The sequence below is a fragment of the Plectropomus leopardus genome, chromosome 23 (genome assembly GCF_026936395.1).
Source record: "Plectropomus leopardus strain MGB_pleo_1.0 chromosome 23, ASM2693639v1, whole genome shotgun sequence".
Classification (NCBI taxonomy): domain Eukaryota; kingdom Metazoa; phylum Chordata; class Actinopteri; order Perciformes; family Serranidae; genus Plectropomus; species Plectropomus leopardus.
Genome location: NC_142198.1, coordinates 14,856,363 through 14,873,490, shown reverse-complemented (window position 1 = coordinate 14,873,490; position 17,128 = coordinate 14,856,363). Strand labels below are relative to the sequence as shown.

Below are 17,128 nucleotides of genomic sequence, written 5' to 3'. Positions count from 1 at the left end.
GGTGCTTTTTAGCCACTTGCATTAAATGCTATTTTACAAGGGTTTAGTACAGAATGTACTTAAATTGTTACAAATATATATTAGTACGTATTTCAGAAACAAAGAAACTTTGTTTCAGATCTACTGAAAAGACTAATCTGACCCTAAATGCTCTGAGAAGCAAAAATGCTCCCCTTGTGGTGAGAATTTGGTACCAATCTGTTTTTATACAACATATTTCCTGAGTGTGACAAAGGACACCAGCTATCTGTTTTCTGCAATTTGTTTGCTTTGGCTTTGACAAAAGAAAGGAAGGTAAAAGGTTTCATTTTTGTCATCCATTAACACCTCTGGAATTCACTGTATAAAATACCAAACAGCAACTGTCAGTTAATATGGTAAAATGCTATTTGGGTTGTACTTTTGTAGTGCTGTCATTTAACTAAAACCTCTATGATAGTGTGAATATTTGTTTCCAGTGTGTCATTTTATGAAATTATGGAATAAATCCACAAAGTCAACAAAGGACTGAACAGTCATTTCTTTTCACAAAAACTGATTGTATAAGACTCTAAAAAAAACTGATGGATTTGATGATAAATAAATTGTCTGCATTATTGTTACACTGCAAATAACTACTTTATCAAGACATTTTTTGTCGATAAAACCGAAAATAAAAGCTTATTTATTGGAAAACTTGTGAAAAAAGTTAAACAAAACCTGATGTTTATAAAGTACCTGACACTCATAAGAAAATCTGAGAACACTGTTAAGTCTCCTCGTTAGTCCGTCCATCATATACCTCTTATCTGGCTCTGAGTTGGAGTGGAGGTAAATACTTCAAACCCATAACTAACTGCTCTCTGGGCATCATGAGACACTCCCAAATCAGACTGAACATACAATCCTAATCCTTCACACATGTTACCAGTCGTACATGCTAAGAATATCGCAATAGGAACGCATGCTTGAAACATGCTGCTCAAATAAAATGAATAGGTTCTACTTATCTGTTCCTAGCTGCTCCTGAATATCTGAGCTCCAAAGCCCTAAGGGTGAGGCCAGATACCCTATTATGGCTATTTGGTTTTCGGTGACTTTTAAACAAATCCTGCATCAACTCAAAATTTTACTGCCACATTTGACTCACCTAAACATGCCGCGGCTCCGACCATGGCGTACAGCCCCGGCGTGATGCAGTCCGCTCCCGGTGAGCACCACCCTTTAAAAATGACCGAGTCGTGGTTGTAGTAGGCCAGCTGCTCCATGCCGACACCCAGCAGTCTGCCTGCAATGGCTCCGACTGCCATACTGGGGATGAAGAGACCAGAGGGAACCTGGGGGGGCAATTTAAAGTCGTAATGAGAAAATGGAGATGAAGTATTTGCCAGTGCTGCTTAGCAAATCTGGTTGTGTCACACTGAGTCAATAAGTGTGACAACAATTATTGACCATTATGCACTTTCTTGAAGTTATTCTCTTTTTTATTGTTTATTTTCAGTTATTTTTCTTGTAACTTTTTAGTAATTTCTTGCTATTCTGGGGCCATTTCTTGTTCAGTTGCTTGTCACCATCTTCCCATGTTTTTGAAAGAAATCAAGGAAATTTGCTCAGGTATCATAGGGTTAATATCACAACGCAGTATTATGCCTGGAAATCTTGGCTCCTGGTGTTCATGTAGATGTCACTTGACACATGCCACCCTCCCAAACACTGGTACAGAAGAAGCACACCCCTTAATAGCAACATCATCAACAGGTCTTGACCGGTCCTAACCGGTCTTGAAGAGGCATTAAAAGCAACATCCATATGCATTTTCAGCCTTATAAGGTACACCAGTTCAAGGCTTCTGTAATAAAAACAATCTTAATTAACATGTAAACCCATCATTAGTCCTTTTTTCCAATGACTTGATCCTTCAGTGAGCTACATTACAGTGAGTCATGCTGCCATGACTCAGCATATAAACCATGCAGAGAGCATCCAGAGGTTCAAATGCTTCATATGAACTGTTAAATGAGCTAGATGAGCAATGTCAGCGAATAAAACTGGTCTGAAATCTGTCTCCAGACGTACAGTATTAAAGACAGCCGTCCTCTTTGTTTTTTCCCACGCTATGTTACACAGAGTTCACACAGATCGGTACATCCATAAGAAGCTGTAACCAGCTTCATCGAGAAAAAAATTCCTCAGCGGTATCAGAGTTCAATCAATAGCGGTGACACTTTAACAGGTGACATACGACAAGTATTCAGAGGTTTGCAGGAGTGTGCTTCTGTTTCTGTCTGTGTGTGTTTGGACCGACCTTCATGCCAAAGGTAATCACAGTGATCATCATCTTGAAGATTAATGCCAGAGCCAGCTGCCACAGAGCGGTGTACAGGCCGTCTCCTGCCGGTCGGTCAGCGAGGCCGTTGCCTACACCTGTTTCTGATGTGTTGGTTGGCTGCGAAGAGCGTGTGGGAAGAACAGTAGGAGAGGAAGATAAACAGTGTGAAGACAGACAAGATAAAAAAGCCATATTTAAGGAATATAAACAGGGTTCCTACAGCTCAAGGCGAGGCAGATTTAAGTTTTTTTAAGACTTTTTTTAAATGCCACTTGAAGTTAAGTTTTAGACCAATTTTCTAATATCCAAAACTGAAGACAATTTTATTTGCCCAAGTGCTTATTTTAACATAAAGCTTTTTTTGTACGGTAAAAGGGTTAGATTTTCTACATCAAAAACTGGTGAAGACAACCCTTTTTAGAGTGGAACACATGGAGGACAATGAACATATTATATTCATAAGGTATCTATTTGGTTTACCAACAGAAGTGGAAAATATCTGCCATTTCTGGCCTGTTTTCTGGACAATTTTGTGTTTCTCAGGCTGCATGTGAGATTCCACCACTTGGATTCCCATCATGACAAATTGAAGAAGAGGAATTTGTTAAATTATTTAACAAAAAAAAGATATTACCAATTATTTTTAATTTTTTCAATGCAACATCAGAAAAAAACAACTCAGAAAATTCTGCTTCCCATGCCTGAGCAGTTTTAAGACTTAAAAACATAACAGTTTATGTCAATTTAATACCAATTAAAGCCTTTTTTGGATTAATGATTTCAATACATTTTAAGACTTTTTAAAGACATGCAGGAACCCTGATAAAGGGAGTCTGGCGGAGACACAAACTAGACAGAATACTTTTGAAATCACTTAAAAGGGTAAATAAAACATTAGTGTCAGGGATCTCAGTAATTATCTATAATACAACACCATTCCCACTTTAAATTAAAAGGTCTTAATCTCTATATTTGCTTACTTTGTGGGAATGAAAATGATAAACCAGAATGAAAATGCTGACTTATTCTTTTTCCAAACAAACAATTTACTCCTCCCCCCTCCCCACACATACACAGAATCAGCCTACAAACACATATAAACAAATGCTCTCACACACATACATACACAAACAAGAGTCGATAGCTGACCTGTTGGTAGCCGCAGAGCTGAGAGGAGTCGAGCAGCGAGCAGTCGTTGAACAGCTCAGAGATCAGCTCGGCTCCACTCATCCTGGTGTAGCTGTTTGGGTAGGCGACCACGGCGGTCAAAGCTGCAACCACCAGCACCTCCATGACGGGGTAGTGACCCAGACGAGTGGTTTTGCCTTTCAGAGACACACATTATAAACAGGCTTAACTGTCTCAGAAAGAAAAGGGTTTCATTTAAATAAATATGCCACACATCTTGACTATGACTTCACTCACGTCTCCTGCACCAGGCGATGTTGGCCCTGATGAACACCGCCCCCCAGAGGCCTCCGAATATTCCCAGCAGGATGAAGGGGCCCAGCTCCACAAGGTGCCACGGGGCATGAAACTCCACGTAAAACAGCACCAGGCGGCTGTTTCCAAACGGGTTGATGGAGCGCAAAGTGAAGGCTGCTACGAGGGCGGCGAAAAATGAGCGCCACAGGGTCTTTAGAGGGAAGTAATAACTCACCTGAAGGAAGAGAAAGAGAAAATGAGAAACCTTTAAACTAACAGAAGGGATCAATCAAACAATTGATCCAATTAGATGGACAATTAAATATGGGAAAGAATTTCAGATGAAGATGTTTTTTTCATTCAAAGCTTCTATTGAGGTTTTGAATGAAGCTTGCAAGTCTGTCATTATCACAATAAAAGAAATAAAGAAAATCCTCCCACAAAATCCTCAATTTAAATCATATAAACTCAAATAATATAAAATATTTTGTTTTATTATTGTGATTATATACTGTATATGTTATGTATGGTGCTGTTATGGTGCTAATACAGGTGCATGCCTCCCTTTGTGTGCGGCAGGAGAGCAAACTTTTTTTTAACACAGTAAATTTTAAAGCAAAAATTATTTTGTTCAAAACATGTAATGAATATTGGAAATTATTACATCCATCCTTTTTCCAGTAAAATTTGACTTTTGGACTTTAGTTATTGGAAATGTTTGGATCATACAAAGCAGAAACAATCTTACACAGCCACTACTGAAATCTAACAAGTAACATTAATTATATTAGTGTAGCCTAATCTAAACCGGCAACTGTGTCGAAATACTCATTTTAAACAGAATGCAAAAAACAAACAAGAAATGTGGATTTAGAATTATAGTGTAAATATTATAAATGGCACAAAAAACTACAGCCATAGAAAATATAGACAGGAATTGTAATTCATAACTTAAGAATCAACAAGTGAGTTAAATGAGACCTGCTTTACTATTTTGACAACCGCTGAGGTGCCAACATTGCAGTGAAATAATCATTTTCATCATATTATCTGATAATAAAAAACAAACTCAGAGGACTGTCTGTTCAGCACAAACGTAAAAGCTGTTGTAATCACTTTACTCACAAATAAATCAGCAAAGTAGTGCTTAGCTTTGAGATTTATTTTAGGGCTCTGAGGTGTGAAACTGCCCTCAGAAGAATTACCAATATCATCATCCAAAAACTCCACAGGATATTTTGCTGAAGATGAATTACAAAGCTGCTGAGACACATTTATTTCCCAAACCATGAATGCAAACTGTGGTTTTCAGCATCCAGAGAGAAATGGTCAAGAAAAATTAAAGAATCATAAAGCAATTAAAAACCAGTTCAGATTAGTTTGTTATCTGGTGCTGATAAAATGATTTGCCTTTGCGGTATTGTCGTTCTGATGCAGAAAACAAGAATATCTTACTCTTGCATTGCGAGATTCACTGTGATGAGATCCATTTTTGCCTCAACAGTATGTTTTAAAATGGCCGTAGATTCTCATGTGCATCAGTTTATCCTCTGATGTTGTCTAAGATTTCAACATCTGTCTGAATGGATTACCAGACAAATAATTAGCTAATCCGCAGGAATTTAGTCGATAAATAATGGTAATTACCTCCTCCAGGCTGAACAGGACTCCTCCAATGGGAGCACCGAAGGCCACGGACACACCCACTGCGGCTGCTGCAGATAACACCTACGAGCAAGAAAAAAGAAAAAAACACATCTGTATTGCACATTAAACAAAGGAAATAGAACAAAATGGATTAAAGGGGCATTGCACTCTTTTAAATGTTGGATGAACAGATGTTTTTAGGTACAGACGATTTACTAGAAAACAGCTGAGTCACAACAGGCTGACCAAAACCAGTAGTTTCCAATGGTGGTGAAAGTCAAATAGCAGTGATTTTAATCTGTTATTCTGATATAAAAAAAATGCAGTAAAATAAGACCTTTCCCTTATTAGCTACTGTTTCTGCGATTTCAGATGCAAAGACTATAAGAAAACAGCAGCTTGTTTGGATTGCTATTTTATTTTACAATTTCTCTATTCAAAGTAAACACGTACTTTTCACCCAGCTTTCAAAGCCAACAGGTACTCCTCGTAAACTGTCATCTGTTAAGTAAATAACAAATTAACCACAAACAGCAGCCGACTTTGTTACCACATAAAGCTCATCTCGACACTTTCCTTCAGGGGAGACTAGAAAAACAAGGAGAGCCCATTTTCCTGCTCCATCGTCCAAAACTAGAACAATGAATCCTTAACAAGCTATAAACACCCTCATTATTCTCCTCACCCCCAAAATGCCTCAGGGCCTACCTCTCGCCGCTTGGCCTCATTCTTGCGGTACTTGGTGAACAGATGACACAGTATGTTAGCGCAGCAGCAAGCCACGTGTACCAGAGGGCCCTCCTTTCCTAAGCTGAGCCCAGAGGAGACGGCTAAAACCAGGGTGATGGTCTTGATGATCAGGGTCCACTTCCCTAGGTAGCCGCGGATGATGAACCCACTGAGGATGGTTTTAATCTGAGAGAGAAAAAGAAGAGTGTGGATTAGTTTGTGTGTGTAGAGGCAACCAGGATATGTTTGTGATTGCGTTTATGTTAGGGAGAGCTCAGTTTACATGTGCGTGTGTGTGAGCTTATAACCAAGAAAAAGAAAGAGGAGAGAAAATTGAGTTTTTGTCCTGGATATTTTTCTTTCAAATAAGCAGTTAATCTCGTGTGCGTGGGCCTGCTGACCACCGCCTGACCTCTAGGATTCAAGTTTCACAAAATTAAGGATGTTCTTTGTTTGAGAGCCGCTGAGAAAGACAGGCTTAAGAGTTTATATATGCAGGAAAGAGCTGTGTTTGTGAGTTTGTTCTGTATACATGAAACGGGTGAATGCGTTTGGTTTTGTTTGTGCTCGGTTCGGTTATCCACTTGTATTTTTCAGAGTGTAAGCAAATCTTGAGCTTTTTACTTCCTTAGAGATAAAGAGTGAAAGACGAAAAGAAAGCAAACACTGAAAGCAGAACAGCAGAGACAGCAGGAAGTCCAGTCCGGCTTTTAGGTTTAGTGTTCAGTTGCAATGTACTCAATGTGAGTATAAAGAAGAAAATAATCCAAGACCACATTATCATGATTATCATTATTAATCATTATTTCTTTATTTCTGGAATGGGTTGCTGGTTGTTGTGCTCTTTTTCTTTTTTTGTTTTATCTCTGTTGATCTACAGTTATTTCCAACGTTACATGTTGTCTGTGTGAGACGACAGCATAGAGAAAGAAACAAGAGATGAATTATGTTTGGGATTTACATTATTTGAGGGGCGCATTGGTGAGGAGTTGGTTTCAGGACGGTGGTTAGAAATAGCAGGACTCACTTATATATTGATATTGATATCAATATTGCTAGTTGCATGTATGATGTTTATCTGTTTTTTAGTTTTTTCTGTCTTTCTGTTTGTAAGTCAATAAAAGATATTTACAAAGATGAAATGTTTAGTGTCCACAAAATGTATTTTTTTTTCAATTTGGATGTAAATTAATCTCAATGTAAATAAATGCTGTTAAAAAAAAAAACTAAGGGAAATGGAGGAACAAATGTTTATTAACACTGCTATCCAAACACTCCACTGAGCAAAACCCAAACATCTCCAAAGTGTTTATTCTTGCAGCTAAACTGGGTTTTTTAATCAAATACATAAAAAATAGAAAAGAATAAAATCTGCAGGAATAATTACATGTAATTATGTGCAGATAAGAATCCTGTTCATCCTGTTAAAATCCTGTCCATAAACAAACATGCATTACTAAAGCAAATAATGTCATCAACAGAGAATTACATATGACATGAATGGAAAAAGACACTCCACCCCTCTCTTTATGTGATGATTCTGAGTGCAGTTTTACCTCTGGTATTCCTGAGCCGCATGCGTACGGCGCGAACGCCCTGACCAGAGTGACAGCCAGGAAAGCGAAAAGTAGAGCCCAGAAGATGTACATCAGGTAGTTCACGATGTAGGCAAACGCACCCTGGAGGAACACACAAACACACGTGTGTAAAATAAGACACTTGATTTCTTAAATTCTTCGAAATTATATTTTACAAAGGAAAGAAAAAAGCTTAATTTATTCAGCACCTGGCTGAGCTGTGGTGTTGTCTTGTGTCATGACAGCTTATAACCAGCAGGTGGGATCAAAGCACCGTTAAACCTTTTGCTAGTGACATGGGAAATGTGTGAATTATATGCTTTTGTTATGAATTTCTGAGTGCGAGAGAGCATGACTGGACATGAATTTTTCTATCCTGTGAAGAGTGCAACTGGCCCTCATGTTGTGTATAAGCAGAGCTCTCTTCAAAGACGGCACTGAGACGCAATAAAACAGGCAGCAGCTCACTGCCCTGGATCATGACATGGAATTAATTTAGGTTTTATACTTCATACACATCTGGGGCCAAGAAATTTGCATTTTATTAGTTTAATGTTTTACTCTGAAAGCATGGGCTTGAGACAGCTTGGATACTGAAAATTTCATGGATCTAAAGGCAAAACACACCGCGGCCAAATGGCGCACATCAAAACAGCTGCCACTATTATTTTCTATGTAAAAGCCCATACCGACGGCAGCTGCGCTTGTGTTGGCAATCATGGATGCACGGCCCCGTGATACTTCACGCCGCTGTGCTATATTCAGCCTTGCTGCCCCTGAAAATTTTTTTTTCCTCCACTTGCTCCCTGCTTGCGCATCCTGGCTCCCATAGCACAGAGTTCATGCAGCTCAAGGCAGGGTAGATTTAAGACTTTTAAAACGCTTGGTATTAAGTTTAAGATCAATTTACTCATAAGCAAAACAAAGGGACAATTTTATTTTGCCCATAAGTTGATTGTAACATAAAACAGTACTTTTCTTGTCCAGTGAAAAAAGTCACTTTCTTTATGTGAAATGTTGGAAAAACAGCCTTTTTAGAGTGGAGCGTGGAAGACAATGAACATAATATATTATCATAAAAGTGTCTTTTTTGGTTAACCAACAGTTAAATGTTTTTTTAAATGCAGGTGAAATCCCACTGCTTTGATTCATATCACAGTGAGTTTAAGAAAATAAATGTATCAAATTATTTAACAAAAAAAAGATGTTTCAAATTATTTTTGAGATTTTATAATGCAATGTGAGAAAAAAAACAATTCATAAAATCCTACCTCCCATGTCTGAGAATTTTCAAGACTTTTTAAAGATTGATTTAAGGCAAATGCCTTATTTCTTTTATTAATTAATTCAATGTCTACAGGGCCTACAGGATTTTAAGCTAATGCAGAGGTGGAAGTGACACAGATCTTTTAGTAAAAGTAGTAATAACTGTGTGGTCTTCTGCTGATATGAAATGCTTCCTATAGGTGCTAGGTGTTGCAATTGATGTGCATCATATGACGTGCCGCAGTGCTGCAGCAGAGTGTGTTTTCAGCTTCAGTGTGCAGAAGATCATTTTCAATCTGGATTAAATTCATTTTGCTATGTCCCTTTACCTCTGCTGTCCCTGTTATGAGCTCAGCCCAGCTCTGCCACTGTGGACACCTGTCCCTCTCCTGAAACGTCATCTGGTTGGACTTCCAGCAGCAGTGCTCGTGGTTGAACCAGAAGCCGATGAGACAAACCCCTTCTTTCATGTCGGTCAGCCAGTGGGCTGCGATGTCGATGCCGCCGGCTACAGCACCTGCGTGAGAGAAGGACAAGTTCAGGATAAGAGAGCAGACTGTGGAAAGCAGGTTTTTAATCCATCAAAACACATTTTATGGGTTTGTTTTGCATCTGTGGTTGGAGGTATGTTAATGTGTACCAACAAAACATCCATCATCAAATGTCACGTGTCACGTTTTGTGTCTAAAGGTAATTTTGTGGCTTGCCACATAATGAATATGCGCTTCCTTTAGAAGTATGCCACCCTGCTGCCTACTTTCAGTGCAATGTTAGAGTTTTTTGTAGCTCTACACCTGCTGTCTTTCACCACATGGGAATTAACTTTCAGCTGAAGCAGGCACCACAGAAACATAAGGAAGGGTATAAACAGGTAAATGCACCACTATTTTGGGTTTAATAATCCGTGTTGTTTTTTTTTTTTTATTCATAAATATTACTTTCTTAAGTGATATTTTGTTCTGTCATCTAGCTGTACAGATAGTTTCATTTCCTGTGGCTTTTACACAGCTGCTGCAGAGAAAAAAAGGTATGAAGAATTTGGTTTTTAGTATCTTTAAAGCAACTCAACTGCAGTGTTTTTCCAGAAACAATGCCCCAGTTTCTCAGATTAAACGTCACGCTTTACTGTCAAGTTGATTTAATTCTGAATGCATTAAAAAGAATGAGTCCAGACCACAGTGCTCTACCTGACATGAGTCCCACTAGAAGCATGAGCAACCATCCAGAGAAGGCATCACTGACACTGTGCAGCAGAGCCACAGTTGACTGTCTGCTCTTATTGGTGATCTGGATGGACACAGAGATGAGGAGATCAATGTTAGAAAGCAATTAACATCATCATTATATTTTTTGGTTTCATATCCTTTATCATATTACGTTGTAAATGGAATCAGTGATATTTTACATTGCTGCCTCACTGCTAAAATACAAGTCATGTGGTCAGGTAATGTACTTTTATTTTGTCCATTTTTATCTTTTGTCTGTTTCATGTGGTGCTTTAAAGTAATACTTCACCCCTCTAATTATCATTTGGATCAATTACTCACCCAACCTTGTGTTGAATTTGTGATGAAATCTTTGTTTTTCTTGCATGCATCTGGTGAGTGAAGAATAGAAAAATTGAGAAAATTCTTGATGAATTGAAGTCATAGGGGATTGAGTTTAACAGCCAAACTATATCAAAACACCCATTTAAATTCTCTTACACAACTCATGCAGTATAATCCATGTCTCGTTTATCCAGTCGAATACTCAGTACTTCCCAAAAAGACAGCCCTTTCCAACAGGGAAGTTTACGAAAAGATAAACTTAATCTAAGCTCTTCTTAAAGCCAGACTCCATTGACAAAAATATATAATTTTAATTTTACCTCACTAAACACAGAAGCTCCTGGTCTATCCGTGCATCAGTTGGATAGTTAGTTTGCAGTAGGCTAGCAACTCCTGTGTTCGATGAGCTAAAATTACAATTTTTGTCAATGGTGTCTGGCTTTGAAAAAAGCATAGATAAATTTCACTTTGTATTCAGCTCCCAGTTGGCAAGGGCTGTCTGTTTGGGAAGTACCAAGCATACGGATGGATAAATGAGACTTGGATTATACTGCGTGAGTTGTGTGAGAGTTTGACAATGGATGTTTAAATATAGTTTTGCTTTTGCTAAACTCAGTCACAGATTACTTCAACTCATCAAGAACTTTTCTCTGCTCTTTAATTTTTTGTTCACCGTGGAGGCATGTGAGAAAGACTTCACAAATTCAATGTAATATGGGAGGAGTAACTGGTATATATATGGTCATTTGGGGGGTTAAGTGTTCCTTAAGAACTTCTTTTGCCCTTGAAGTGTTAACTTTTCTTACACTGGCAGTAAAAGCAGACCTGTTTAAAACAATAAACTATATAGAAAAAACACCAGCATCACTTCAGCAGCTGCTATCAATAGTAAACCACATAACCTCAATTCTCCAGTTTCTGTGTGAATGCGCGTGGCTATAAATATAAACTGTAAGTGGAGCATGAAGAGAAGAATGCTTTACATGGAGGTTGTCCTTCTTTACCTTTATACAGGTATGACCAAGAAGTAAACACCTCTCTGTATTGAATGACTATGATCTAGTTAAGGTTTTTTTAATCTCTATCCCTTCTATAAATACTCACAACGCTCTGCTTCATACCTCTCTGTGTCTGTCACGGTCCTTGCTCTTCTCTCTGACCCAGTCGATGGTGTTGAAGTCTTCGTAGGTTCCCAGTCCGGGCAGCGGGTCCTCCAGAAGGTCCACAAGTTTGCTGGGGCCGTTACCGTTCATACCGGCTGCTCTGCTGCTGTGCTCCTCGTAAACTCCTGGGAGGGAGGGACAGGGCGCGAGAGGGAGAGAAAGGCATTCGAGATGCACATTAACATTCTCTCACACAAACACCAGCCTCTTACTGGCTACCACATCGTTCTTGCCTTGTCATTTTAGGCATTTTTCTTCTATTGTTTTATGTCATGTTGTGTTTGGGAGCTATTCAAATTCTCTTATTTATGTGTTTTGTTTGTGACTGAGATGTTACTTTTTCTTTTTGTGGTCAGAAGAGGTCATTAAGTGCATTCACAGAATGAATGCACAAAGACAAGCATGTGAATTCCTTCACACACAGAGAGGCACAAAACTCCAGCAGTGTTTCCCACATATATACTGTATTTGTTTTGATCTGCTTCAACATCAGGCCCAGTGTGATATGATTGAAGCATATGCCAACATATACTCTAAGTAACATTGACAACTCTAATATCTAGATCTGCACAATCACAGCCGAGTGTATAGCTGCAGGGTAAATTAGATTCAAGACAAAAAGTCTGAAGCCCTGCAGTTTTCATTACACCTCACAATACAAAAGTGATGGATGTAACAAATATACTGCTCATTTCACTTTACTTTGAGCCTTCAAAGTGTGGCTAAAGATTTAAAGATTGTGCTGAGGGTGATGAAAGGAAAAGTTGGAGAGTTTTGAACATTAATTTCATCTGCCAATTTCACATTTATTCTCCAGGAAACATTAAAATGAACCCTGGTGGTCGATTTTAGATCATATTGGGCTCCGAAATGACAAAAAAATGTCATGTGTACAGAATAGACCAACATAATGAAATTATAATACAGACAATACAGATGTCAAAAGAATTCAATATACATATGCTGGATCTTCTACAGGTCCTCAAAATAACTGTCTCAAAATATACATTAACGTAAATCAAACATATTTTTAGAAAGATAAATTTATATAATTTTTTAAATCATAAATATTTAATTAACAATACACAACATTTATGATAAGCTCACTGTTCCCCATGAATCTAATCATGTGAGCTAGCTAATGCTAAATCACTGTGTGGCACCTGCTCATAACAGCAAGGCAAACTAGTCACATTATAATCAAACATATTGACAAATTAACTGAATTATTATTTTCAAGTTTACAGACGTTCTTGTGAGCCAAAATGCATTGTATTCAAACTTTTTGAGCAAGAGACTCTGACATACCGTTCACCTCAGAAACCCCTGGCAAAAGTGCAGAGAGTAAAGCTAACACACCATGCCATGCTACAACTGCTGTTGACCTGCCAGCTACACCCGGAAATATTCAGAGAATTATCTCAAGTGCAACTCAGTTTTACACTATGTTTGTATTAGGAGGTCCCTGCTCTGTGTCTCTTTCAGTCAGCTGGCCCTTTGCCTGAAAAAAGCTGGAGACCCCTGATCTCTACAATGAAAATATTTTGCGCTATTAAACTCTTTACAAGAACATGTGCTGTCCTCCAAAGATGGATGTTTCAGCAGCAGAAAAATTGGATGCACTCTCAAAACTGACTTGCACACGTACGCACACACAAACACAAGCCTTGAGAAAGTGCTAGCAGTAGCAAACCCACTATTAATGCTGACTATTGTTACTGAGCAAAGAAAAACGGGAGAACTGCGTGAAAAGGAGCAACAGAAAATGTGCATAACTTTCAGCTGTAATACTGCATTAATGAGTGTTTAAGGCAACAGCACACAAAGCTATATAATCGACTTCAGCTTCATTTGGCTCACAACAAAAGAGCTTTGAGTATGTGGAAGCGTTCCAGCGACAGACAGCAACAATTACCAGACAGCAGCAACCAATCAAAACCAGCTTCCCTACGGAAACAGGAAAAGACACAGGAAGTTCTGATTTATGCTGTATGTGAGCAACCCACAACAGAGCTGAGACAAAATAAAAATGTGTTTTCATTTGAGTTATAATGGAAGACATAATAAAAATGTAAATGATGGTGGAGATGGCGCTTTCTGTCTGTGAATTTAATGAGCTGAAGCCGAGAGAAGAAACTAATGGGAGATCCACATGAAAACAGCCAATAAAGCATGTTTTTTAAGTAGCAATCACTTTAACAATATTTCATCTCACATTTCAGAGCGAAAAACATCACTCAAGTAGTAAGGTTGCAGAGAGGACACTATACCACTAAAATCTATCTACACCATAACCTACACCATCTTTGCCTCACAGACACAGATACTTTTCTGACATGACACTGGAGGGAGGAGAACATTTGCATCCATTAAAACAAAAGGAGCTTTATACACCTGAGCTGACAAGTTGGACTGGTTTTACACTAAGAATGAAAAAAATGCCCTCTCTCTGTCTCACTCTCGCTCTCTGTCACATCTCTCACATCTGTTGCATACAATATACTGTTTTCTGATATATATAAATTATAGATTTAAAGTTAAGTTCACTTAAAATGTATTTGTTGAAAGAAGAAGAAGAAAAAAGTCAGAGAACACAAAAAACTAACAAGTAATACATAAATGCACATGTATATCTACACAATCCTGTCTACAATCTGCTCAGTACAGCCTTCGTCATGTACTGGAGCAGCAGAACTAATAATAGCATCTCGAGTCACTTTAAGTGACAAACATGTTTATTTCTTCTGCCAGGTCATCTAGTCTTTCCCTGTGTCTCAACTTACCGGGAACATCACCATGTACAAGGTTACAATGCTGGAGTCAGCTGATGGTAATCAAACCTGAAATGTAACTAGACCCAGGTGTTAGTGAGGACACAGCTATTATAACAATCGCATTTTGTTTGGCTTCCTTTTTGTTTAACCCACTTTTTCACTTAGCTTGTGCTAACAATTTGTTGTTCTGCTACTGGCATATTGAAGCTGTTATTTACCTGCCCCTCTTATATCAATTAGCCTCGCTGTAAATGCATGCTGGGACCCCTCATGACCCAGTACAGGACTGGGTGAGTATAACGGATAAATGAGAGGGAAATGTTTGGCTTGTTTGCATGGAAGGATTACTGAACGGGAGCAACGGGCACAGACCCAGGGTAAAGGGTAAAGTGCAAGGGGGGTTCTCCTGACCCTAATGAACATGGACTGACCACAGAGAGACACAAAATGACCAAAAAAGACACAAATTACCTAAAGAAATACAAAAAGATGACAAGAGATATACAATCAAAATAAAACTCATTACGACTACAAAGACATGCACAGCAATGATCAAAAATGCATCCACACAGTCGGGGGGGGGTTATCTCTGCAGAGAAGCCTTTTGTCTGATAGACCGCCCCTGCTTGTATGCGATGCTTTTAGCCATATTCTGCACTTGGCAATCCACCAAAGTCTGTCTGATCCTGTAAAATGTTGTGGAGATGCAGTAGTATTTATTCTCCAATTATTCTTCACTAGAGAGCTCTCTGCATTAGCTCTTTTGAAAGTCCTTTATGTGACAGATGTGAGCCATAGCTGGATGTAATCCAGACATCTATCAGACATCTAAATTTAAGGCTTTTTAAGACCTTTTCAAGATCCCCTTTAACCAAATCTAAGATTGATTTTGGAAAAAAATAGTTATTTTTTCTTATTGAAGCATTGGTAAGTCTAAAGGTAAGTAAGGTAAGTCTCAAGGTAAATGTAATTAAATTTCATGATCATTTCACTGATCATTTCATTTCATTTTAAGACTTTTTTAAGTATGTGCACACACTGTGCCTTATGTTATTGACTGACCGACAGTAGAGGTGGAAGTATAAATAAAATCTTCTATCACAGCATGTCATCTTTTATTATCATAATTTAGTAAACGTTTTTGAAACTCAATATAAAAGCTGCTAATAAATAAAATATGGGACACACTTACGTTACACTTCAGTAAAATATACCATTATATTTCCAAACCCTCCCTTGTGGTTGCGAAAGATAAATGGTTATCTAAACCATCTGTCTAACCAGAAATGATTGTTATCATTTAAGTCCGTGTACACCCTTTCTATTTCGGGTAAATTTGCTGCTGTGACCAACCTTTGCACATTATTCATGATAGCCAAAACACAAATTCTGTGAAGGCCAGAGAGAATGCAATCCAAAATACACAGTCCCTGTCAATAAAATGAATACAAAAAATAAATAAATAAAAATAAATAGAACACACAAATACAAGAATTTACCATTTATTTATTTTTTAAAATGGACAAATCTGATAAAAAGGAGTTAAAATATAACTCCACAAATACTAAAGAATGCAGACTAAAGCCATCGGGAAGATGTAAATATTCACTGCTCTACATACGGAGGAATAAAAAGCAAAGACAACAACAGAAAACAAGTATTACATATCTGATTTTGATCTCAGCTTTAAAATCACAACCTCATAAAAAAGGACAAAACGGCCTCTGTGACCCCAAACACACATGAGGTAGGAAGTACACTACCGCACACACACAGATAAGAGTGGTTGGAATTCATCATGTCTCTGTTGCTGTCGACCTCTGTGTCAAATACACAGACTCACACAGCTGTATACACACACCAAGATCCAAAAAAAGGTTTATTTCTCTCATGCAGGCTGCAGTATAGAAACATTAACCATGTGAGTCAGTGACTGATACGTCGTAAATGGTCTTAATGATCAAACTCCACCGTGTCAGAGTTTAAGGTATCAACAAAAACACAACAAAGCCGAATTCAATTTTAAAATGTAGCGCATTTAACATAATTAAAAAGCACCTTAAAGCAGGAGACACACACAGAGGTGGCTGCAATAAAGATGTAGAAGACATTCATACAACTTGTTACTCAAGCACAACCTGTGTCAGCAGTCTGACGGGAGATGACGCCAGCTTTTCCTCTAATGCTAGAGTGCAGACCTTATCAGACAGCGAAAAGAAAAAACAAAGCTACTACGGTGCTACAGACTCACCATTCTCAAACAGAACCTCCTCATCCAGCTTCTTACTCCAGAACTCCCAGTGCATCTCTCCTTTCCTGGCTCCTAACACAACAAACTGAGTATCCACAGTGAGTGTTAAAACTCAAACTAAAAACCTCTTCCCTCCTCTGAAATCCTCAAGGAAGTGGACTCCAGCAGAGCACTCCCTCATTGGCCAGAAAGGTCGGGGAATGAGTAATGATTGGCTAATCTGTCTGGGAAGTATGACTGCGTGCTGAGCTAGTGGGAACTGTTATTGATAGGTTGTGAGTGTTTGTGAGCTCGCTCGCTCGCTGTGATTGGCTGAGGTGGTTCACTGCGTAAAGATGAGGTCGTGTGTGTATAAGGTCTTGACCTTTTGAAACCAGTGGATAGTTTTTAGGAAGAGAGGCTGCGTAATGCACAGTGCTGTGAAACAGGGTCAGACTG

General features: G+C 38.5%; 1 protein-coding gene across 3 annotated transcripts in view; it reads right to left on the bottom strand.

Annotated features, from left to right (window-relative positions):
• Positions 1 to 17,128, bottom strand: part of clcn5b (Cl-/H+ antiporter 5b) — a 39,891-nt gene that overhangs the window by 10,360 nt on the left and 12,403 nt on the right. For 2 of the 3 annotated variants that reach the window (XM_042512033.2, XM_042512032.2), the window contains exons 3-12: positions 11,624 to 11,790; positions 10,140 to 10,239; positions 9,282 to 9,469; positions 7,666 to 7,788; positions 6,089 to 6,295; positions 5,381 to 5,461; positions 3,734 to 3,968; positions 3,458 to 3,633; positions 2,285 to 2,425; positions 1,130 to 1,316 (exon numbers count right to left, since the gene is read on the bottom strand). In XM_042512033.2, coding sequence (XP_042367967.1) covers positions 1,130 to 1,316; positions 2,285 to 2,425; positions 3,458 to 3,633; positions 3,734 to 3,968; positions 5,381 to 5,461; positions 6,089 to 6,295; positions 7,666 to 7,788; positions 9,282 to 9,469; positions 10,140 to 10,239; positions 11,624 to 11,790 — 1,605 coding nt within the window. Of the gene's footprint in view, positions 1 to 1,129; positions 1,317 to 2,284; positions 2,426 to 3,457; positions 3,634 to 3,733; positions 3,969 to 5,380; positions 5,462 to 6,088; positions 6,296 to 7,665; positions 7,789 to 9,281; positions 9,470 to 10,139; positions 10,240 to 11,623; positions 11,791 to 16,690; positions 16,931 to 17,128 lie in introns of those variants that run through there. The other variant, XM_042512034.2, reaches the window with a different exon arrangement.